The sequence below is a fragment of the Zerene cesonia genome, unplaced genomic scaffold (assembly GCF_012273895.1).
Source record: "Zerene cesonia ecotype Mississippi unplaced genomic scaffold, Zerene_cesonia_1.1 Zces_u006, whole genome shotgun sequence".
Taxonomy (NCBI): domain Eukaryota; kingdom Metazoa; phylum Arthropoda; class Insecta; order Lepidoptera; family Pieridae; genus Zerene; species Zerene cesonia.
The window spans coordinates 330,005-357,195 of record NW_024045136.1 but is presented as its reverse complement, the minus strand read 5'-3'; the positions used below and the strand labels follow the sequence as shown (position 1 = coordinate 357,195).

Genomic DNA, 27,191 nt, shown 5'->3' with positions numbered 1-27,191 from the left:
TGTGGAAGTGGAAATGCTCAGGGCAGATGGCTAGTTGGAACAGATGGCCGTTTGGCAGAAAGGTTCTACAGTGGAGACCACGTACTGGGCGACGAAGCGTGGAACGACTTCCTACAAGGTGGACGTATGACCTTCCTGATCCGAGTAGAAGAAGGGAGGAGGGCAAGGACGGGAGCCGCTGGATTTAGGCCATCAGTGAATGGTCGAGCTGGAACTTAAAAGCTTTCCTAGATTTTTAAAGAACCTCCAGCCTGACCTCTTTCGTTCATTAGTGATCGTCTCACGGATATCCACGGTATGAAGGTCAGGTACTCCTGACAGGAGTAGACGAGCAAGATGCACTGTTTTGCGCGCGAGTGTGAAAGAGACTTGTTATTATTTTAAACAAACAGTCACCCTGAGAAATTTTTGAAAGAATAGAAAAAATTTGATCACGAGGCAGGATTCGAACCTGCGTATCTTGCCTAACCGTAGCAACGCCTAGCCTCTCGGCCACCCGTGATCCTGCCACAGTAATCGAATTTCTTCTACTCTTTCGGTTTCATGTGCCTAAGGGGCACCCCACGCCATCTATTGAGATGATTAAGAACCATCACAACCAATACGAAACATTATTTCAATGATTACAATATTGTATCGATGGAACGCGGCCTTTGTTAAATTTAATTTTTAGTTTTATAGCATTGAAATGCTTTATAAATGAGAAATTTTTGAAAGAATAGAAAAAAAAAACGGGTTGCGAGAGGCTAGGCGTTGCTACGGTTAGGCAAGATACGCAGGTTCGAATCCTGCCTCGTGATCAAATTTTTTCTATTCTTTCAAAAATTTCTCATTTATAAAGCATTTCAATGCTATAAAACTAAAAATTAAAATTAAACAGTCACCCTTCTAAATTGACAGAATCTAGGTCTGGTCCAAATTTAAATGGGACTCCACGGAAGGTAGCAGCTATCAAATGAATATAGTAATCATCCGTATCGGTTCACCCAGTCAAAGGGTCTGTGGTATTGCTATATTTTTTTATGTAATCGAAATCTTAGTATTGAATTTTTTTCTCCTCAGGGGAACTGCAGCTGCTCTGGACGGACCGCGTCTCCGACCAGACCCTGGTCTCGCTGCGGTTGTACTTCCTCCCCGAGAACACCCCGGATGGAAGGGGGCAGCATGGTCAGGTGGGTGCAGCTTAGGGCTATTTGAGGGAGAGATGATTCTAGGATTTCTAGGTTTTTTGAGAGAAGTGAGAGAGAGAGAGAGAGAAAGAACACTAAATTACATAGTGTTTTGTTAGATGTAAAATTCTGCCTACGCGTATATAAATATATAAATATTAAATACTTTGAACGCTACTGCCACGGAATAAAGTGTAAATTTCAATGAATGTTTTATACAACTCGAGATGAATACAAAAAAGAAAGTACTGGAATGAAAAAAAAACATGAAAAAATAAATAAATAAAACAAATAATAAAATACGTATATATAGTAATTGTAGAAAACGTCTTTACAGTGGACACACGTGCAAGTTAATTATGTTGAAAAAATGTTTTTTATTGTATTATATCTTTTGTTTTTGTAATATTTGTATTTATATATAATATTTAACAAGATCTATCTATCAGTAACATTTTATCCAAATAAGTTTTGCCGTTTAGACATACAACGTCTGAATTCACGCCATGGAGGCAAGTTGCAGTTGAGAATTGCTCTGCTCATAATAAAAGTGGGGAAACGAACCTTGAAACTCTGTACTTGTATTATATTAACAATAAAAATATAGCGTTTTTTAAAAAATATTCAATATAAATGAATAATATTATTTTATGTTGTATATATATAATATTTGAAATGTTTAAACCACATCAACATTGGTCCAGCAATTACACTACGAAATTTAAACGGGGACAGAAAATCATTTTTATGCTGTAGTTTATCTGTGCGAAGTGACGAAAAAAAAAATTTAAACAAACCGTTCAAAATGTCGAAAATCAGTCGGTCTCGCATCCCGCTCTCGCCCGTAGCGCCATCTCGCTCTAATCCCTATTTGGTAACGCCAACTATTTCATGGATGAAATTACTGTTGTTACGGTTCGATTCATAGGATTTAGCGATTTTTATGTTAAGGTTTTTGATGAGCTGAAGCGTTTTCGTTTCTTTTGATGTGTATTTTCGGCAATCCATTTTAGGTGTATTACTATAAAAGGCTCTAGTTGGGAAATTATATCAGTCGTAATTGGTTTGATACTGACAAACTGTGTTATTGAACTTTATATTCTGCACCATAAAGACTATAATGCAATATTCATATAAAAGACATGTAAATTTCTGTTTATATGAATATTAATATGTTTGTTTAATAAAATCATCTATTCTTTAATATAACGAGTCGTAAAAAATGGTGGCAAAAAATAATAAGACGTGTTTTTAAAAATCGAAAATATTTAAAAATAGAACACTCACCATTCGAACCACACACAACCCCAACTATAGGAAGCAAGGAGAATTGATCCTTATCTGGTAGCAATAACGGTGAAATTCCCCCGCACGTCTTCTAGAGTAATTTTCTAGTACGTTATGGGATTTGGTACTGCGGTGGAATCGTTTTGATATTTTGATTATTACTTTTAATGGCGTTAAATGTATAATAAAAAAATAATTTATTTGTTTCGTATTTAAAGCTTTTGAGATTTACGATGCTTTGCCGTGATGTGAGATTTGCATTGTGAGATATCGAACTATAATGTGGAAGCTTTCAATTTAAAATGTTATTTATTTTTAAACGTGGTATCAAAAGACTCTAAGGGAAAATTAATGTATAATATGAAATGCAAGCTGCATACTACATAAAGTTTATACACTTTTAAAAATAAACTTAAGTTATATCTTCTGGACTTTCAAAAGCGCCAACAGTCTTAACCTCCCCCTCCCCTTAGTATATTATATAATAAGTAGGTATGTATTCATGATATCTTATATTGTTTGTATCTTAATTATTAAAAATATATTCTATCTATATGTAAATATTATGTATATTCAACTATATGTGCATTTATAAATATTGTATATCATTATTATTATTTACACACGTATTATAAATATACATGTATTATATTTAACAAAACATTCATAAATTTAATAGTTTGAGCATGAACACATCCGCTGTCAATAAGGCATAAGGCATCCACTGAAAATCAGTGTCAGTACGCTGAGTGGCGGGCCTAATTAAGGCACATATATATTTTAACCATATTTATTACTTTGTTATATTTACCTGTATGTGTCATAATAAACATATTTTCTTTCTTTCTTTCTTTCTTTCTTTCTTTCATGAAGTGGTAACATAGAAGTGGAATTCCAATGACGTTAGTTACTAATTTTAAAATTATTCATTTAATTTTGCGTACTAACAAATTTACAAATTAAGACAAGAACGTCATTAGATGAGAGCACATATTAGGACATTTACTTCGTACTGTGAATTAGCCTCAATAAGTTTATTATTGTGTTTCTATGAAAAAAAGGTAATCTTTGTATAAAAATTTATAACATCATCGATTCTCACTGAGACAACAAATTATCAGATCATATTTATTTGACCATGTTAGTAAAATGTTTGATAACTAAGAGGAGTAGTAATTTATTCAAACATTTATAAATATCAAAGCGATTCAATCGCGCTGTACAATGCCACGTCGCGTTGGCTACATGAGGATTTTAACACAGGAACTGGCATGGAGCTGTTATTGTTTATTTTTTTTTAATTTACATACTCGACCTTAAGTTAAATTATTTAAATTCAAATTTATATCGTGTTGAAATCTTGTGTATTTGCGGGTTAAGTGATTATGGCCAATTGAGATCGATTATATATAAATGCTAGCTGCGCCCCGCGGTTTCACCCTCAAAAGTCCGTACCTCGTTAGTATATCGGGATAAAGTAGCTTTTATGTTATTCCAGTTGTCCAGTTATCTACGTACCAACCAAATTTCATTGCAATCGGTTCAGTAGTTTTTGCGTGAAAGAGCAACAAACACACACACACATACATCCTTACAAATTTGTGATTCTATCTAGAGCAATAAAGCATCAATAAATAAATAAATAATTTAAGTGAAGCAGTTTTAAATTCGAACGAAATTAAGAAAAAGAAATTATAAGATGATTCTTTTAATAATATATTTTAATGATACTTAATGTGTAGTATTTTAAATGCGACAATAGCTCCGTATGTCGAGATGTCTGTCCGTCTATCATTTCTCGTCTAAACTAATTTGGATGATATTTGGTACAAAAGTAGTTTGTGAACTAAGAAAGGACGTATGTATGAATAGCTTTTATCCCGGAAATCCCACGGGAACGGAACCGGAATTGGGAGAAACAGACAGACTGATAGAAAGAACATATACTTTCGCATGTATAATAGCAGTGGGGGATTGACAAAAACTCTTCGGGCGTGTTATCATTTTTTAAAAATCGGTTAAATATCGAAAAGTCTCGTCCTATTTACGATTGGTTCGGATCTAGGTATTCGGCTATCTTATCGCGGGTTCACTCTCCGTAAATAACTGATAACTGCCGTTTCAGTACACTTGTGACGAAAAGTGTAAGATTTTTTTATTTTAATATTAATTTTTGTTTGTTTGTTTGCATATAAGTGCGATTTAGTGTATATATAGTAAAAAGAAAAATCCAAACTATAGAACGTTTCGTGTTTAATATTTCCCATTATTATTTTAATACGGATAGTAAACATAAATTGACTTATCTATACTAATATTATAAAGCTGAGGGGTTTTGTTTGTTTGTTTGAATGCACTAATCTCAAAAACTACTGTCCGATTTGAAAAATTCTTGCAGCAGTGCTAGATAGCCCATTTCTTTAGGAAGGCTATAGGCTATATATGTACAAAGGACGAAGCTGGGACGGACCCCTAGTAAATGATATTGTAGTTTAATATAACTTACACACTTATGTTTAGTATTTTCGCATTGGCAAATACTTTTTTTATTATTTATTTTTCTTTTTGAAGTCGGTTACTTCAAAAAACGAGGAGGGCCGCGGTGCACATTTGTACGGCACAGTCGAGCACGTGATGCGGCCTTATCGCTAGCATAGAGATATTTATATCAGAAGCAAGATTACATATTATTACACTTTGTGGTATTTGTCTATGATTAATATTGCCCTTATTATGCCTTGGTTCATTGTTGTTGATTAAAATAAACATAATATGTTTATGTATATAATGTTACGAAAAAACAAAAAATGCAACAAAACCAAGGCGCATGTGTTATATACAATAGTCTCTGATATAATTTAAGGACATTGTATGGTACATCATTGAATCAATTATCACACTGATGTTATAAATGTGAACGTTTGTTTGTTTGGATGTTTGTTCGTCAAGCAAGCTGAACGAGTCCGAGAGAGAGAACACAGTCACATACGTACGCTCGAATAACAGTACCCCTTCTGTTGCGGTCGGGTAGAAACTTTCCACCGCGATTGTACTCTATAGTAATAATAATGACATTTTGTGAGGCGAACAAAACGTATACCTTTTTTTTAATGTTCGCACAGATAAGCGACACAGCGTTTCCCGATAGTTGATTTTTGAATTGATTTAGCGGGAAATTATTCTATACCTTCGTTTTATAATCATTTAATTCACATCTTGTTATAAGGCAATTAAGTAACTTGCGTCCGTCGGTTTGTTTCGTTTCTACGACGACTGTGGAAAGAGGAGTAAAGTCATTGGACGCGACTAGTTATTATATAAGACCAGTTATTCGCCCCGGCTTCGCCCGTGGTACATGTATAGCCTATGTCACTCAGTGCAGTTGCAGCTGCCTTATGGGGAAGGAATTTTTAAAACGGTCCAGTGGTTTTTGAGTTTATCCATTACAAACAAACAAAAATACGAATTCTTACTCTTTGTAATATTTGTGTAGAAATGCGATGATTTTTGTTAAAAAATAATTTTAATGTATATAACGTTAATAAACTATTCAGTAATAGTAGAATAATCATTTCGCAATAAATTTAAACCGCTCAAATTGTCACAACCAGACAGACTTCCAATGACCACATGGCAGACATAAGCTTTCAAATAAAAAAAGAATCATCAAAATAAGTTCACCCAGTAAAAAGTTATGAGGTAACCAAAAAAGAAATAAATAAATAAATAAATAACGTTGATTTGATAACCTCCTACTTTTTTTGAAGTCGGTTGATAACCTTACCTCACTACGTAATATTGTTTATCAGTTATCAATATAATTATTAATATTAAATTCGTATTATCATATCGATTGTAAAAAAAATTATCTACATCTTATTTCAAGACAATAGGTTTACATAATTAAATACATATATATATATATATATATATATATATACATATATATATGTATTGGAAAAAATCGTTTCTATCTTGTTATATAATATGATTGACTTATATCAGCTTCAAGTGTTTCGCAATCTATGACTTTTCAACCGACTTCAAAAAGGTGGAGGCTATCAATTCGACTGTATTGTTCGGGTTTCGTCACCTTATCACTTTTTACTGGAAGAACTGATTTTGGTGATTCTTATTGTTATTTGAATGCTGGTGCCTCGCATGTAGTCTCATTTAAATTAGGTCTAGTTCTGACAATTTTGGCGGCGGTTTAGATTTTTGTCAAAAATATTTATATGGTATAAAACGTTATGGGAAAACTAGATGCGCCCTGCGGTTGCACCCGCGTAAGTCTGTATTCCGTAGGCACATCGGGATAAAAAGTGTCTATGTGCTATTGCAGCTGTCCAGCTGTCTACGTACCAAATTTCATTGCAATCGGTTCAGTAGTTTTTGCGTGAAAGAGTAGTAAACACACACATACACATACATCCATCCTCGCAAACTTTCGCATTTATAATATTAGTAGGAAGTAGGCTTTGCTTTGGCATAGCATTTTTATTCATGTCTGAATGTGTTAATCATTAAATCCACATTAAAAAAGGGAGGGTTTGACAATTTCCTTTAGAAATACCAGAAAAATCAAACATTTATATATTGAATTAAACTTCTTATAGAAGGTCTTTTGCATCGTAATAACATAGTTCCAACATTTACCACCGGTTCGGAAAGCAGAAAACTTCGGGAACCTTCTTAACGCAGCACTATTTGTTAGTTTTTGCAATGTTTTGTCTCTCTCGCTTCAAAGTTATTTGACATAAGAAGGAAAGAAACAAAGAGCGGTTCGAATAACGATTTGCGAGGTTTTCGAGCGAGTTATTTTAAATTATTACAACACAAAATAAATACACGGCCGTAAAGGAAATTCCGTTTGGTTCTTTGCACGCGGCAACGTTTGATACCTGTATTCGTCGTGCGTTTAGCGTTTACATATCATTATTTTCAGTCCATCCGTTCTCTAGCATTCCATTCTCATCACCTTATATGCGCACAAAACATCTGCGATGTTTAATTGATATGTTTGCTCAACTGAAATTACTATTGACTTTATTGTTTGGTGTTTCGCAGTTTTAAATATACATTTTTTGTATAAATAAACTCGAAGGCAGCTCCACGGCCTTCCCTTTTCCGTTCAGTAATTATTTATGAACATGACACAGGGCTGCCAACCTACGCGATTATATTTTGTTTTTTTTAGCAGCGGCGCAGTGGTTGGTGTCTCTTGAATTAAGTACGGGGTTCGATGTTGGGAGTTGTTGAAATAAATGAATTTTTAGTTATTGGGTGATTCATCTTCTATCAGATATATAGATTTTTATTTGTATTATATTCGTTATATTGCTATTCGGTACAAGAACTGGGCCTGACTGTTTATTATACGTTTATCATATTGATTAAACTATTTACATGTATGTCTCTCTCTGTTTTTTTTTCTCTGTTTCTCTGTTTGTTTTATAATACTTACTGATTAAAATAATAATAGATTTTATTGACGCGTGCAGAACCTGAGACATTCCGCACTATTTTATAAAATTCAATGTGTTCCATTGGAATCCTTCTAAATAAACACGAAAGTTGGTAAGTATGGCTGGCTGGTTGGATGTCTGTTACTCTTTCACGCGAAAACGGCTTATCGTATCAGTATGAAATTTGGTATAGAGATAGATAATAAAGTCTTGATTAGCACATAGGCAACTTTTTACACGTGAAATTGTATCTGGTTCCGTATCTAAATGATTAAAAATAGATCCCTCCGTGTTAGTGTTTTTTGAGTGACAGATAGACAAACATACATAACAGTTTTGTATGAGTATTTTTTAGCTACTTGTAACCGATTTCAGGGTCTTTTTTCTTTAGACATAAAAAAATTATATAGTAATAATGTTGGATAAATTATTTATATATGGAAAATTTACGTATTTTACAATCTATAAATATTCATATTGAGGAAATCCTCGAGATTCACCCTTTCCCTATTATTATGCTGCATACATGATACATACATACATAAAAATACAAATTCACAGACCACAATTTTATATATATACGGTACGATTTCATTAGAAAGTATTGAACCCGTTACTGCAAGCGCTTAATCCGTAACCACTGGACCATAGAGTCATTGATTAGTTTAACATAAAAAATATAATATATCTCTGACGGAGGCAGTCGTGTCGACCTTGGCCCGAATACATTTAAGAGTTTTTACTTTATCTGTATTTTTTTTTAATCTATGGTCTTTTAATAAATACGTTTCAATACACATAATTCATACATTCCTTCCTAATATATCAACATCCTTTATATATATTAAAATAAACGTTATTTTTTATAAAGAAACGGTTTTGATTAAGAAATATATAAGTGACAATAAATAAAAACATTTCTCTTCAACTGCGGCTAAATATGAGAATATTCGTAAATATCAAATTTTATCTAGGACTAGCGGTCCGCCCCGGCTTCACCCGTGGTACATACATAGCCTATAGCCTTCCTCAACAATTGGGCTATCTAACACTGAAAGAATTTTTCAAATCGGACTACTAGTTCTTGAGATTTGTGCGTTCAAACAAACAAACAAACTCTTCAGGTTTATAATATTAGTATAGATAAAACATACGCGAAATGCGAATATCCGAAAATAATACAGTCCGGCGCGAATCCGTTCCAATATTTGTAAGATTACACGTTCCAAATTCGAACGCTTCCTGTTTGTTCTTAATAAAATAACTGCTCATCAAAAAGGTTGAATTGTTTAATAAAATTAATATTAATAGTCTATTCCCGCCCTAAGTGTCTAGTTAGCGCAGATTATATCTTTAAAAAATAATATAAAAAAACTCTTACGTCACCAGCATTGAGCACCAGCCCTAATAAAGTTGAATTTTTATTCGACTCACAATTTTCTCAAATCTGAACCTTATCTGTGTAAAATTAAAGTTTTTATTTCGATACCAATACTTACAGATTCTACTCACGCTCGACCTGCAAGAGCATTCCAATTTTGAAACGTTCTAAATTCGAATTCCAAATATTTGATATTCGACTTTATCGGGTTGTGTTAGAGTTTGCTTTTGATTCCGTTTTATTGCGGTTCTGTTAATGTGTGCGTGACCATAAAATTAGTTGTTTCTGTGTGCGTATATTAAAGGTTGGTTTGTGTATGGAAAACGGTTGCAACTGGTATTGTATTATGCTTATTTATGACAATTTAAGTATTAGTAATTTAAATGTTATAGCGTCAAAAATCTTTAAATTGTTACGATTTCTTTATCTTTTTGTTGATACAATAGTGTTTATTAATGTAAATATCCATTAAGTTGTCTCTATCTAATACTTCGTAAATAAATAAACATGTTTTGTATATTTTATACATTCCAATATAACATAGAACTGATAAAATGCAAATTAAAAATAAAAATATTATATATTTTTGTCGCTATTATAGTTTTTGTCGATTAAATACTATTTTAAATAAGTGTATACTCCACTATATATCTACCTTAAAAAAAGTATTGTGCATTTGTAAAACAGCCTAATACCATTAAATATAATTGTGTGGGTGTGGAATAATTTATAAAAAATATATATGTATACGTAACGAAAAAAATAAATAGACTAAACAGAGTTGCAACCGTGTTCCCGTGCGCCGCATAAATATCAACAATGAAGGTAATTTCTCTGAACGCTCTAGCGTCGCACCTGGCTTTGCCTGTTGTTTTTTTTTCTCATTTATTTATTTAATTTATTGCACGTGCTAATATAATTACTGACGTGTACGTACGGAAGGTTTCTTTTTACGCAATACCACAGATAATATAGGAAGTGATATTATATATGTAAGATTCGCTTAGATAACTGGTTTTCTGACGCGGCTTGTGTTTGACTATAAAGTGAAGTCCCGTGTCCCCTAGTGGGGTATGGGGCAGATGATGTACGTCTGTTACATTGATCGATTCTCTTAAGGGACAAGTAGATGACCTTTGTGATCTTCTGTTGCTGTCATACTGAGACATTCTATGTTTTTGTGTGTCCCCACCGGGAATTGAACCAAGGACCCCTCGGTTCTACGCTCACGCGTTAACCGCTGTACCAAGGAGACGGTCTGTATTCGACTATACCGGTTATAAAACCGTATCAATATCGGTCCATCCGTTTGTGAATATTGACTGTTCGAACTCAGAAAGAACCGTTTAATTACGATTTTAAATTAATTTAAATGTCTCGTAACTTAGTAACATAGTTTTAAAATAATAATATAAGAGTTTTTGTATTTAAAAGAAATACAGTATGAGAAGAGAAGGAGAGTGAGTGAGAGAGTCGAAGAACTGTTTCAGCGTAATTTCTGTCAAATATGTCTTCCTTATGTAAGACTAGACGCTCGTGCCGGCTCCGCTCGGATATCAAGATCCCTGTTTTATCCCAAGGGCGCATTTAATCGGGATAAAATGTATCCTATCACCCAAGTCAGATTTCATCAAAATCCGATCAGTAGTTTTAGCGTGATCGACGGACAAACATCCGAACAAACGAACTTTCATATTTATAATATTAGTGTGAAGTGTGACTAGCGGTCCGCCCCGGTTATAGGAGCTCAGTTTTGTCCAACGACACGGACAAAACCATGGGCAAAAACTAGTATTTCTGTAGCCGTTAGGTTATTACGGTGTATGAACTACAAAATTGCAAAGTTTCATCAAAATCCGTTTAGCAGTTTTGGTGTAATTAAGTATGAAACATTCACACAAGCGTTCAGATTTATAATACCAGCTTTCCGCCCGCGTCTTCGCCCGCCTACTCAATGGAATATACAATACCGGGGGTTTACCCGCATAGATTACGTTCTCGTGGGATTTCCGGGATAGACACTATCCGTTGTCCTATTCAGGTCTCAACCTATCGTCGTATGAAATTTTATCAAAATCGGTTCAATGGTTTAGACGTTAAACAACCAGACGGACACACCTACTTTCGCATTTATGATGTCAACATGAACGAAGCCAGGGCGATAGTTTATAGTTGGAAGACATTAAAATAATTTATTTTATATATTACACATATTTCTTTGGATGGACAAAAAAAATAAAATAAAAAATCAAACACCATCCATCCCCTTGTGGGCGACGCGCTGTGGTATGTAACTAACGGGTTTATGGATTGACCGACTGTGAAAAATACTGTAATTGATGCAAAAAACGAAGCTTAGTAAATTTAATAATAACATATGGAATGAGGAATGAGATACATTTTAAAATATTTTTTTTTAATTACATGGTTTCATTCACTTCACCTGTATGTTTGTATGTAGCCGACTCGTTTAGACTCGATTTTGACCTACTTTAAACGGACAGATTGAATTCAAACTCTGTACACTTATCGCGGATCGGTGACAATACAATAATTTCATGAGTTTATCTTATAATCCTGATTTTTTTGTTATATATTAAATCCTTTCATATGTTATCACAAAACTATACTAATATTATAAAGTAATGAGTTTGTATGTTTGAACGCGCTAATCTCAGGAACTACTGGTCCGTTTTATACAATTCTTTCAGTGTTAGATAGCCCATTTATTGAGGAAGGCTAGAGGCTATATATGTACCACGGGCGAAGCCGGGGCGAACCGCTAGTGTTTAGTCAGTTTTAAAAAGGACGTGCTAATACCTCCGTGTGTATCACACTAGCTCACCGCCCTTGGTTTTGCTCTGGCTGTCAATGGAAGATATGGACGGTCCCGCGGATTTCCCCTCATTGCTTCGATCCTCGTGGGTATAAAAACTATCCCTATATTAGCGTATTGAACCAAACTAAGTAAAAAACCTGTCAACTTTGTAATGGAATCATCACTACATAGTATAAAACGAAGTCGCTCTCTCTGTCCCTATGTCTCTATGTATGCTTAAATCTTTAAAGCTACGCAACGGGTTTTGATGGGGTGTTTTAATAGATATAGATAGATAGATTTAAGAGGAAGGTTCATATGTATAACATCTATTAAAGTACTCCGAATTAACGCGTGCGAAGCCGCGGGCAAAAGCTAGTGTAAGTATAAAAATAAGTTGAAAATTTGTTTTACGTATTGGTTTGTGGTGTGAAAGATTTTATTTTTTTTTTGTTATTATAATAGTTGCATACCACATTGCGCCAACCCTTCCCCTAGCGAGGGCAGGGGGCGGAATTAAATGTGCGAGAGGGACAGATGATGTCCCATTAACAGAGGATGAATGGAGTCGTAGTTGTGCGATTTTATTTCAGCAGAATTATGTCAAAACTAGCTGCGCCCCGCGGTTTCGCCCGCGTAAGTCTGTATGCCGTAGGAATATCGGGCTAAAAAGTTGCCTATGTGTTATTCCAGTTGTCCAGCTGTCTACGTACCAAATTTCATTCCAATTGGTTCAGTAGTTTTTGCGTGAAAGAGCAACAAACACACACACATTCTTACAAACTTTCGCATTTATTATATTAGTTGGGTTAATGGAATAGTATCCTTTCTTACTAATATCATAAATGAGAAAGTTTGTGCGAACGGATGTATGTGTATGTTTGTTACTATTTCACGCAAAAAATAACTGAACCGATTGCAATAAAATTTGGTACGTAGATAACTGGACAGCAGAAATAACACATAGGCAAATCTTTATCCCGATATTCCTACGCGATACAGACAGGGTGAAACCGCGGGGCGCAGCTAGTCGTGTATAATGCCAGAATCGTGCGAGTGACACCGCGTCGCGTAACTAGCGCGTAAAATAATAGATACCAACATTGAATACGTCACCGCGTAAACAGTATCTTATCTGCTTGTTGACAATAAGTAGATAACATAAGAATTTATTTTTATTTATTGTTAACTTGTGAAGAGAATAATTTTTAACCGACTTTGAACAAGGTGTATGTTGGTGTGTATTTTTGTATATAGACGTTGCGTTAAAACTTAATTTTTTTCAATAATTACATTTAAATTTAATGAAGCTTCTGTTATAGCCGCAAGAAATCTATATATATAAAATTCTCGTGTCACAGTTTTCGTTGCCATACTCCTCCGAAACGGCTTGACCGATTCCTCTGAAATTTGGTAAGCATATTGGGTAGGTCTGAGAATCGGCCAACATCTATTTTTTATCCCGATATTCCTACGGGATACGGACTTACGCGGGTGAAACCGCGGGGCGCAGCTAGTAAATATGTAAATATAATATTTATACCGTTATTTTTGTATTAGAATAGAAATAACGTCAAAATGATTTGTAGTAAGTAAGTAATCCTGGTGCGTTCCATCCGAGATCCCGGGATCCCAGGATATTATGCCTTGAGTTTGGCCACCGAGGAGGTTTCAGTGGGTAGAAATCCCACATTTTTTTTTCTGTTACAGTCGGCAATGGAGCTGGTGGGACGCCTGATGGTAAGCGCTACCACCGCCCATGAACATTTGGAGAGGCATAAGGTCCATTGCAGACCTTACGCGAAAACTAGAGTATCTTTCGAAGATTTCCTTCGAAATTCCCCCGACATTTTCCTTTCTTTTTTGTTAAAAAACAAAAAAGAAGTAAGCAGACAAACACTTCCAATGTTGAAATCAATACGTACAAAGTAAGTTTTTATTGCAATAATCTCATTTATTCGTGGCGTTTTATATAAAAACTCGTTTCGTATACATGTACGTGTAAAAATTTAACATATTTATTAATTTGTTTTTACGTTCTAATAACTAGATAAAAGCAGTGCTTTGAATGTTGTATCTAAATTATATTTTTTTATGATTGACTACGTTTAACCCGCGGCGTCGCTCGCGTGGTGCTCGGGTAAAAAGTGGCCTATGTAATTTGGACTATAATCTATCTCCGTACCAAATTTCATACAGATACGATGAGCTGTTCTCGCGTGAAAGAGTAACAAACATCCGTACGATGTGTTAGTGGAATAATCTTGATATGAAAATGCTGTGGCAAGCCCAAATCAAAAAATGTATAGATAGCTGGATAGTTTTGGACTCGCTTCGCTTTATAATTTCCGATTTTGTCAATCCGGTCAGCTTTTACTCAGTAACGGATAATTTTCTTTATAAATTCATCACTCTTATTGTATATGAATCTATGGAAGTTGAGTTTTATTAACAATTTGAATATAACTAACAAAAATTTTAATGTTAATACATCTCATAATGGATAATTCAAGTAAAAACCCATCTCGACAAAACGTAGATACGTCTATTAAAATAAAAATAAATATCTAAAAATAAAATTGCAATCACACATCGACTCCGTGTATTTTTTGTTCCGCAGTAAATAATGAGCGTGCTCCGGCATTTAGGGTTGGCACACGATAATTATTTATATTAATTTTAATTTAATTTTTTCTTTTGCAATATTATGGCTGTGTGTGTGTGTTTATAAATGCTGTAACGATTTTGGTGCGATTTTGTTGAAAATAAGTGATTGTAAGTTTATTAGAATATGACACTAATCACACTTCACACTAATATTATATATGTGAAAGTTTGTTTGTTTGAATGTTTGTCCGTCAATCACGCTGAAATTTCTTAACGGATACTGATGAAATTTTATGTGCAGACAGGGTATTACAGGGTATATACAGCTGACTTGTGTGATAGGGTGACTTTTTAACCCGATTAAATGCTCCCTTGGGATAAAAAAGGAATCTTGATATCCGGGCGGAGCCGGGGCGAGCGTCTAGTAAATAATAAATGATTGTGGTTTAACAAACGTCTCTTTTATTTTTTAACAAAAAACAAAACTGGCTAAATTGTCTCACTCGCTCTTATACATTCTATTAAAACGAAACTACCTTCATATTGTTAAAACTGGAACAAATTTTAATTGGCTTGTCCCATGTCTGGCACCAGCTTTCAAACAAAAAGAGAATCATAGAAATCGGTTCACCTAGTACAAAGTAACACACAACATAGAAACACACACAACACAGAAACACATAAAACAGTCGAATTGATAACCTCCTCCTTTCATTAAAGTCGGTCAAAAATATCAAAGTGTTACAGCCCCGTGCCCTCGAGTTTCGCTGAACGCGCTGCGGATAACGGCGCGACTGAGATTTCCCATTTAATTTCCTATTTTTTATGGAAAATTTTAGTGCGTTATTTTATTTATTTGTTTATTTCAATATTGGCTTTTGAATGTGTTTACTGTGTTTTTGATTTTGATTTTATAAGGGAATATAATTTATGGTTGTGATATATGTAAATTGTTTTTATACAAAAATATTATATAACATACAAATACGTAATATATTGTATGTATTTGGACATATTATCATTATAGGAGTGAAAATATAGGATTTCGTTGTTATTATTAAATTTAATTAATCATTAATAAATGTAGAAATTGGTGATTAAAATCGTATATAATAATGAACATTTAATTATCTAAATGAGCTGCAATTCTTAAAATAAAAGCTATTTGCTATACCTAATTTCTATTATTTTATCATGTAAATGTTTACCTACTAATATTATAAACGCGAAAGTTTGTATGTATGTATGGATGTTTGTTAATCTTTCACGGAAAAACCGCTGAATCGATTGCAGTGAAATTTGGTACGTAGAGCTGGACAACTGGAACAATGCATAGGCAACATTTTATCCCGATATTGCTACCGGATACTGACTTACGCGGGTGAAACCGCGGGGCGCAGCTAGTTATAAAAATATAAATAATAAAATAAAATAAATTAAAAAATATTAATGAATAATACACAAAAAGTCAGACGCGCACTTTTCTGCGGCGTCCGATAATGTTTCGTAAGCGGAATGGTGTAGCGCGACCGAACGATGTTGAAACTTTCAATTATTTCTATTAATATTTAATTATTTTCATGCGAAAATGTATTTAAATTACACAAATTTCGCGAATCTATTGAAAGGCACTGTTCTTGATGAAGGATAGACTAGTGTTATTGTTTATATTGATTGGATGTTTGCAAAGTTTTATCGAAAGCAGTTTAGCCGTTTGCAAGTAAACAGCAACAGTGTTTTCACTTGTAATCAAATTTATTCAGTTTTAGTAATGATCAATTTACTAGTTTCGTATTAAAATGTAACTTTAAATTTTATAACTATGTACATATAAAGACATGAGAAAGTTGTTTGTTTGCCCTCCTTGATTCTTATCATAGTTTAGTGGTTAATATATTAATACACTATAAAGAGTCCCGGCTTCGATTTCATTAAGTATAAATATTTATTTAAATTCTACAAAATTCATATTGTAGACGAATCTATTTGTGAACACATTTGGGACGAATGTGTCTCATGCCCAACTATCTCTCCGATAACATCGCATCGAAATTGCTTCATCTCATTGCGTATAAAACGGAGAAAGAAACAACATATTTATTTATAAAAAAACTAACGAACATAAAACTCATCATTCCACACTCATCTGTTCGCGACCTACATGCAAACGGACAAAAGAACAATTGAAACGGTTAGCTCCTCTATCACAGTAATACGCCCAGTACATAAACATACGTTAATTAAATGCCTACTTATCGTTAATTAAGAATGAAAAAAATCTTATCAATAACCGGTTATGCGACGCGGCGTTTGGGTTCGGTGAGAATTGTGCGCACGGGCGTTCGGAACGCGGCGTTTTTGAAGCGTTTTTAACGCGTTTTTATTCGCGCCCGTATGTTTGTTTACAAGTGACTTCATAACGAAGAGAAGAAGCAGTGGTGGCTCAGTGGTGAGAAACTCAGACTTCAAAATCGATAAGTCGGGGTTCGAGACCGGGCGAGCGCGCAGAAAATAAATTGATTTTTCAATTTATCTGCACATGTGGATAACATCACCACTGCTTAAACGGTGAAGGAAAACATCGTGAGGAAACCGGCATGTCCGAGAATCAAAAGTTCGACGACATGTGACATCTGCCAACCCGCACTTGGCCAGCGTGGTGGATTATGGCCTGAACCCTCATAGGAGGCCTGTGTCCCAGCAGTGGGAACGTGTAGGGGCTGATGATGACTTTGTAACGCGGCGGTTTTGAAGCGTTTTTAACGCGTTTTTATTAGCTTTATCTGTATGTTTGTATGTAACTTGTTTAATATCATGTGTATATATTTATTTTGTTAGCGAACTAATAAATATTTGTAAGTTTTTCATATTTACAAAAGTCGTAACCCTAATAATTTAAATGGAAGATAATTAATTTTTGTTTTAAAAAAAGAACTATTTTATTTTTTTGTCGGACTAACGGTGACTTTTATTTTTTTATTCATTGAGATTTTAACAGTTGGAATGATGTTATGGTATTGTGTGATTATCACAGAAACGGCTAAATTGACTTCGATGAATCTTTGTTGATGAGACTCAGAAATTTCCGTAGCAGAGCAGAACCGCTTGTGTATTTAATAAAAAAAGCGAAATTATTGAATCAAATTGTCGATGTAGAATTATAAAAGAACAAAATACAGACTGCATCTATCTTGCAGTGGATGGATCTCATTGAAAACTGTTCAGCCGTTTCGCATGTTTAAAAACATACATCACGCTACAAACGACACACAAGACGTATTCACAATACAAATGCATTGTGATGTTATAATCGCATACTCAATTATTTAAAGTCGGTTAAGCCAATACGCAAGGGCCGTCACATTTAACTCGCGTTATCGATTCTCTACTAATAATAGAAGTGTATTAATTCCCGCTACAAGTCATAAGCGGGGGCGATTTATAAAGCGTTCATATATTCATAGAAAAGTACACTATAAGAATAATTGCGCAGTATAAAACAAAAAAATTAGCCATTCTTAAACAATTATTGTTTAATTGTATATTAAGCTCAACTTTTATATAAATTAAATATACTACAATTTTTTACATATATCTTAATATATAAAAATCTAGTATCATGAATCATGATGTATGTTCCCAATGAACACTTCACCTACTCAAGCGATTCTGATGAAAATTGGCATTTTATGTGTAATTTGGTCCAACTTAAGATATAGGATAGTTTTTATTTCGATTAATCATCGCAATAATTTATAATATTAATATTTTAAATTATTACTCAACCACAGCAACGCATGGCCGGGTAGGTATGCTAGTTTTATTATAATTTGTTTGAACGAAACCGCTCGCGCCTGTGACTCGACGCGATCCGGTTCTAACCAGCCCAAACCGAAGCAATGGCCGGTTCACGTTGACGATTATATTTAAATCTTTTGATAGAAAATAATACATTTTCTTTCTAATCGTGTGGACTATTTTTATGAAAGTACCACATGGCTGTCGAAGTTATGTGTGTGTATGTATGTAATGTTATAGCACGTAAACGGATGAGACGATTATGATTATTATTCAACTGACAACAAAAAAGGAGGTTCTCAATTCGATGGCTTTTTTGAGTTTTTAACTTCAGAGCGTTCGAATGGATGAACCGATTGCGATTATTATGGGAAATAACATTGACTTTGGTAAACGATAGGCATTGTTTTTAGTTAATTGTAATAATAATATTATGTATATATGTATATTTATAGATTATTATATTACAATTAAAATACATTCAAATCTGTCAACCTCTCCCCTCCCCCATTCTTCCTGGGTCTTTTAGCCCTATAGCGCACATAAGGTGGCGCTATCGCCCTCTTTGTGATAGACTGGCCTAGACTGTTAATAACTATAGGTCTAATATGGACTAAATTCTAGTCTTACCTTTTTTTTTTTTTTTTTTTTATAGTGGGGAAATCTTACATAGATACCCACGGCCCCCGGGGAAAAGGAGCCGTGGATTATGTCGGATTCTTACCGACTAAAACCCCACTGTATTCCGACGAGCCGCTTTCATGAAGCGGTAACGGGTGCTTGTTAGTATACGTCCGCGACCCCCTCGGCTAAATTCTAGTCTTACCTAGTTATGAATGCCAGTACAGCAAAGGAGTAGATGCACTAATGAAGGATTTTGGGAAGTCAACCTTTTATAAGTTTATTGATTAAATTAAAATAAGAAAACCCAATCCCATTTTGTAGTGGCGGCCATTTTGTATTTGAATTTCAGTATTGCGTTCTATCAAACATAGCTAAGAACAATCCTGACTAATTCACCATTTGAACATGACAAAAACAAAATCAAATTCGGTTCATCGGGGCAGGAGGTACGATGGAACAGAAAGACACAGACACGTCGATTTCGCTTCCACGTCGGAGGTAAGAGAGGATAGCTTATATTGCACCACTGACACGAATGTATCATCTTACCTGAAAGGGATAGCTATATCGGAGCGAGCCCACGAGAGAGCGAGACGGGGCGACCTCAAAACGCCGTCGCTTATGGTTTGTCCACGGTCCGGTATGTACCGGTTCGGGGCGGATTACCGCCCCACAGCTGATTTAACTGGGCTTAACCGATATTTGGGGGGAAGCGGGGGTACAGTAAGGGAGGGGGGAGGTGTTTGTTATAACAAAAACGAAAGTGATTTGAATTGTGTGAATTTTTAATTGTGTTATGCTTGTGTATTTATGTGTGTGTGTGTGTGTGTGTGTGTATGTGTGTGTGTGTGTGTGTGTGTGTGTTTGTGTGTGTTAAGTGCAGATTTAGGTGTTTGTTTCTTGAATGGAATAGTTTAAAAAAATAAACCAAACAAATAATCAGTATTATTAAAAAATAATATAATTAATTAAATATAATCACGGCAATAGGTTGAAAACCCACGGAGACGGACACAGACGGAATGAGAACGTCCTTCGTTTTTGACGTCGGTTAAAATTACATATCGAAGTGTTGTAACTTAAGATTGTATCCGATAGATTTCTGATGTTTATCAAGTATACAGTTCCGGGGTTTTACCCGGATGCTGTGATGTTACCGGGATAGATATTATCCCATGTACTTTCCTGGTTCTCAAACTATCACTGTAGCAAATTTCATCCTAAACGGTTCAGTGGTTTAGGTGTGAAGAAGTGACAAACAGACAGAGTTACTTTCAATCTTTATTATAGTGAAAATATTTTTTGATAAATATACTTTTTTGTATGTATTGTATGTATACTGTGTATTTATCTATCTTTATAAATAAAAAAAATGAATCGCGATATGTGTTGCTAAGGGTAAAGCTGGAGAACGGCTAGACCAATTCGGCAATTTTTTTTTTTAATTAACGTTAACGAAAGGTTCTTATGGAGAAAAGCGACGTACCACGGGCGAAGCCGCGGCGAACCGCTTGTAAAGAATGTTTGTATTTATAATCTATATCTGGTAATATATATAGTAATTTCAACATAACTATATCTATTGATAGTAAAATTAACTTGCATATTATTGTGTTACCGAACGACGCAGGAACCGCTGAACATGTATTGATGAAATATCACTTTTCGATAGGCAAACATAACACACCGATTAATGTTGCACAATACAGACGAAGCACGGTGTACGTGTAGTATAATATAATTAAATTTGACAGACAACAAATCAATAACCAATACGAAATATTCAAAAGTAAAAACGAGCAAAACCGCGCGCAATCGTTTGTCCAACAAAAAAAAATACCGATTTCCTAATCTACAAAATTCTGTAGGATATTAATAAGTTAAGTAAACAATTTGAATTTGTACCTTATTGTTGGGGGGATAGAGTTCGAAATGTCCGGATGAAATTTGTGCGCCGCTTGTGACGTTCTGCTAATGGGTTGTTTTCAAAATTCGAACGTTCGTACGGCGAGCAACGGTTTTTGATACTTTATTAATATATATATTTTAAGTATATGTTATTGTGATTTTTCACTTTGATTGGGTTTTTATCTTTTACTAGCTTACCGCGCGCGGCTTCGCCCGCCTCCGTATTGTTCTGACCTTTTAAACCTTCCCTGGGCTATTCATAATCCACCCAAACCATGATTATAAGAATCAGACCAGCCATTGTCGCGTTTTAGCGAGACTAACGTACAGCAATTGATTTTTATATATAAAATTTGAGTTTTTCATGTTGCAGTATTTATATTTATTTGTTTGTGTTTTTTTTTGTTTAGTTGAATATGTGTTATACCCATACTCCTACATCCTTCCCACTAATATTGTAAATGCGAAATTTTGTAAGGATGTGTGTGCGTTTGTTGCTCTTTCACGCAAAAACTACTGAACCGATTGCAATGAAATTTGGTACGTAGACAGCTGGACAACTGGAATAACGTATAGGCATCTTTTTATCCCGATATTCCTATGGGATACGGACTTACGCGGCTGATACCGCGGGGCGCAGCTAGTAATCTATAATGTGATGATTGATATATTTGATTTTGTTTCGAAATTATTATTGTTACAATTAGTACATTAATTGAGTGATTTCAAGTAAAAAATGTTATCTATACGCAATCAGAACTTAACCTGTTTGATTAACAAGATATCCATCGATGTTACATTAACAGATAAAATCTTTGGAATCAGAGAAATTTTAAATGTCCGCTGTCGTTCACACGATGGGTAACAGCAGTTGACCAACTTTCAAAAAGGGGGTAATGGTTACAAAAATTACATAAATAACTTAATTGTCCTCCCTAAGTTCATTTAGGTTCTGTTTTTTGAGTGCTTGTATTTATTATAGTTTTATCTTTAATAATAATTTTAAGCTGAATAGTTGGTTTTTGTTTGATCGCGCTAATCTCTTTTTATTTATTACTTTAACATAAAATGATTTCATACTGTATAACAATTATTTCAATAATTTTTTCAAATGCGATGGAATTTAAACAATGGGCATTTTTCTCTTAGTCATATTCACAAACCTAAAAAAGTCATGATAATGTGAATTTCGGGTTCGGTACCCTAACGGTAAAAACGGTCGCCAAGACTTCTTTATCCATCCGTCTGTCTGTCTCATAAACCATGATGGTTATGCGGTTAAAGATTTTCAAAAAGTGACGTATTTCTTTTGCCGCTATACCAACTAATAATCAAAAATGCAACGGTTTGCACTGCCATTAATTGTATGGGTTGCCATTTTTATTGCTCTCTACTATATATTCTTCAGTTGATTCGTACGGAACCCTTAGTATCGCGAGTCCGGCTCGCACTTGACCGATTTTTTATTCTCCATCTTGTTTCGCAATATAACGGCTCGATGTTTTCGTTGGCACCGGAAACATAAATGAGTTAGTATGTCCTAATTATTATAGAAACCTCTATGAATCAATTAACGAGATAAATACAGGTAACACATGGTCACTTTAAATATTCTAATATATTCAAGTTTTATCTCTAATCGTGTATGCCAGTACGAAATACATAAAATCATTGTATATTTTTAACCTTGCAAGCCCTTTATCTATACGAATAAATATCATTTTAGTGTCTGTTTGCTGTCATAATAACAGAATTTTATTAAAGCCACCTGAGTACCTAAGAGATACTTGCAACAAAGGACTTTTTCATTTGCGTCCATCTATAATATGCTGTAAACCTGCAAAACCGATTTTTTAGAGACTTAAAAGTAGGTAGCTGCAAAAAAATAGATTTTCCCTAAGTGTTACTTCAACGTAGTTATAAAAAATCACGGTGTGAACGTGTTATTTGTTATTTTATCATCGAATACTTATCGTAAAGGAAATCCTAGGCGTTTCGGACGTTGTTTATGATGTTTGTAAAACATAATCTTAGAAATAATTGATTATACGGCAATAATAAAATTCCACGATAAGCTTATCATTGTCCATAAGTACATAACGCTAGTCGGTCGCGGTGAAATTTCACTGCAAGTTTGTAGGGCCAGCCGATGTCGGCCATTTTGTATTTTATACTGCAGTAAAAAATTATCTGGCGCCGTAATCTTTTATATGTACAAGTGATTTAATCAAATGTCATATTGTTAATTAAAATTCAAAACAATGCTGACGATGTTTTTGTATGAATAGACAATTTGTTAGTACGTCTGTAATACTAGCTGCTCGTCCTGGCTGCGCTCCGGTTGACCTAGTATAAAAATAATAGTAATAATTGGATAATTCTAGTGGGGATAGCGCTAGACGACCTGACTCTGTCCTTTTTACATTCTGAAATTAGTATTGCTTTAAGACGTCTTTATAACTCTCAAGGTCAAACCATTAGGTACTTTTTGTTCACAAATCTCCCCCATAAAGTATTTAGGGGATGAGATGGTCTGTGGCAAACCACGGGGTATAACTAGTTAATTTGAATCATGCCTGGGTTTAGTAAGCATGATATGATATTTTTCTTTTTCACTGTGATAAGATATTTTTCATATCTATAACTTACTATTACATATATTCAAAAAATGGCATAGAAGACAGTTGAAGTTTCAAGTTATTTTTCTAGGCAACAATCAAACATTAAAACAAAATGGAGAGGAAAATTTTAAAGAAGTTCTATGTATATGTAATCTATTGAGAAGTAATTAGTCTACATTTTTTAATCCCACACCGACTAGGGCGCAACCGGGCTGAGAATCTAGTATTTGTATATTTCGCTATATCAGTATATCGATTTACTTTGATAAGACAAGAAACAATTCTACGCACATGTTACCTACTCCTACTAATATTATAAACGCGAATGTTTTTGAATATGGATGTTTGTCACGCGAAAACAGCTTATCGTATCTGAATGAAATTTGCTACAGAGATAGATTATATTCCAAGTACCCGAACACCAAACGAGCGACGCCGCGGGTTACAGCTAGTACTACAATAGCTCGACCTTTATGCTTGCGATCGAGATAAATATAAACAATAGTTAAATCCAAACGGGCAGTAAAAATAATTTGTGTTTAGTATCATACGCAGGAGCGATTTAATAATAATTATGTATGTTTATTTGATTCTCGCGACGATAGCGGCAACTACGAAGTAGTTACGTAAGCGTCGTATAATAGACTTAGGCTCATTATACACGACCGTGAGATGTTTTTCAATTTGTCCTGTTATATTAAATTCTTTAATGTGTTAATGGGATTTTACTTGGCAAGTTATTATTTTGCACGTGGGATTGGCGTTGCTTGAATTAATTTTATCCACGAAATTTAATTTAATTTAATTTTTTTCATATGTCATTTGGCGATAAACAATATAACCTTTACCAACAACGTGTTTTGAAAGTATTTTATTGTACAGATTTTGTTGAACTTGGACGAGAAATGTCTCGTTTTCTTTTGGTTATTTAATTGATTTTAGATTAATGAATGTTACATTGATAAACATATACCATATTTGATTAGAATTTATTCACTATCTAAACAGTTTAAGGTTTAAAGTTGTATCATTTTAATTAAGAGAAGTAAAAATTAATTTCCTTTAAAGTAAACGCCACGTTTTTTAATGTCAGAGTATGATGATAGAGAGTTTCGAGTTGTTATAGTATTTTTAATAATATCTTAATTACTATATTAATTGGCCTATGGGATCATGTGTTATTTCAAAATATTGTAAAATCTAACAGAATTCACTGTACGGATTAGATAAAATGCAAAAAACAAATAAAATAAGTGAAAGTATCAAAATATTTTGAGCGCTGTATCCGACCCGGCTCTCGTCTTTCACTGCTTGCCAGGGCCGCATTTTGTACTTTATTTTTGCAATTAATTTTAATTGAATATTTTTTACACCAAATATTATATTAAAGTAAGTGCTCTTTTTGTTTCCTTTTCAAGGATTTGCGGAATGACAATCAATGAAAGGCGAACTTAAAATGAAACTGCGTTTCGTTTTGTTTTGCTTTTTAAAGTGCATTTAAATATTCAAAATTTTTATGTTTCAATCGGAATTGTTTATTTTGTGTACTTTTAACGTGGGACCGCAAAATGAATGCGTGTTTAAGTAATTTTGATCAAATAGTTCGAATAAAGTTGTACGTTTTACGGTTGTTTTTTGATAATTATTTATAGGATTTCGAGCTGTTTCAACAGTGACCCGTGCTTGATTATTTAAATGATAATATGTCTGTATCATGTACTTTTGAAGCCATCATGCTATATTAATGATACACGTGTCGATTGTTGTTAATTTAACATTTTTGTATTTTTTTTATAATTCTTCCAAATTATGCATTGTAAACTTGTACATTGAAACAATTGACGTTTAATTATTAATCAAATAACGCAAAGAGTTTAAAACCATACACCGATTTTGTGTACGTCAGTTAAAAAACGCGTCACTGTTATTATATTATTGTATTGATTCAAGGATGATGTCATTGTACGTTTGTTTATTTTTAAATCGTAACGTTTCTTTATCGTGTTTGTATATTTTGGTGGTTATGTCAATAGTGAGTGTTTGGCGCGGGCGGGATCGACGAAAAATAAAATGGCTATAATTTGAAAATTATAGGGAAAACGTTAAATCATAGTTTCTTTCATTAAATGAATAATTAATCGATAAGCTGTCCTAATACATCGTCATACTTAAAATTACTATTATATGCGATCATTGCTCAATAGACTCGATAAATAGAAATATATTAGTTTTAAATTATAGTATTTATTATTATTTGTTCAGTTATATGTGTATGTATATTTAGTATGGTAATGCACAACTTATAGTATAGTGATTGCGAAGGTGTTTGTTTATGTTTCTTTCACGTCGCAACTATGCTATGTTATATAGGCTACTTTTAACTCCGGTAAAACACCTCGTATCCATGGGAATTTCCTTTCACTACGTGCCTAAAGTTGTTTATACATATATAAAGACTTAATGCCATTTGGCTGAAAGTATCAACATATTTTTCTATCTTTCTTAAAAAAAATATTCCCATTCTTTTAACTCGATAAAAATAACATTTAGTTACTATAAATCCACAGTCGCTTTACAGTCGTCAAAACTATACACATGGTTTTTTGAAGTCGGTTAACAATTAAGAAACCTGTGTAGCCAAAGACTCACGGATCAATTACCTCTGTAACGTTTAGGGCTTCATGTGAAGGGGTGGGTCGATAATTCACCAGACTCCTAATAAGCTAAAGGTTTGTTGGATTGTGTATTTGCTTTATTAATTGCTGTTATTGGGATTATGTATCTGTGGTATTAAGATTTATAATCTACTTTTCCCCTGCCATTTCGCCCGCCTAGGCAATGGAAAAATAGACAGTCCGGCAATTTCCTCATATTGATCTGTTTCCCTTGGGAATAAGAACTCTTTTTATTCTCCGAGCTCAAACTAAACCTGTTAGAATTTAAAAATTTACAAAAATACTGCCGGAAGGAGCTGGGGCGAACAGCTAGTCAATAAATGGTAGGTTGGATCGATCTATAATTGATTTGATTTTGAAATAATTTTGATTGACGTGCCATTTAACAGTAAAGTTGTTGATTTGAGCTGGAACATGTAGCAGCTTATGGAATCAACAAATTTCTACATTAGAAATTAACCGTTTTATGTGGTATTTTATTTAGACTACTAGTTATGTAAGTTGATGTATGTCAAATGTTTTCAATATTATTTAAAGTGAACCTTTTATGTACTAAACATGAAGCTTTAAAGTTTGTTTTGTTTTAACGCGCTTTACTCTGGGACTGTTCGACCGATTTATTTTTTAATCGTTATTAACTCATTACACATTAATCATTTATTTTATTCACGCCAATATTGGAACGTATCCTATCATTATAATATTTTTTTATTCATTACAATTATAGTACTTAGGATACAAGTGCTTATCCAACAGTGTAAGAATTTTTAGAATTTATTCAATAGTTCCTGAGATTAGCGCGTCCGAACAAACACACGAAATCTTCAGCTTTCGTATT

General features: G+C 33.9%; 1 protein-coding gene across 1 annotated transcript in view; it reads left to right on the top strand.

Moving 5' to 3' along the window:
- Positions 1 to 27,191, top strand: part of LOC119838875 (AT-rich interactive domain-containing protein 5B-like) — a gene marked incomplete at its 3' end in the record, with an annotated part of 54,611 nt that overhangs the window by 11,983 nt on the left and 15,437 nt on the right. The window contains exon 3 of the mRNA XM_038365017.1: positions 1,063 to 1,172. Coding sequence (XP_038220945.1) covers positions 1,063 to 1,172 — 110 coding nt within the window. The remainder of the gene's footprint in view (positions 1 to 1,062; positions 1,173 to 27,191) is intronic.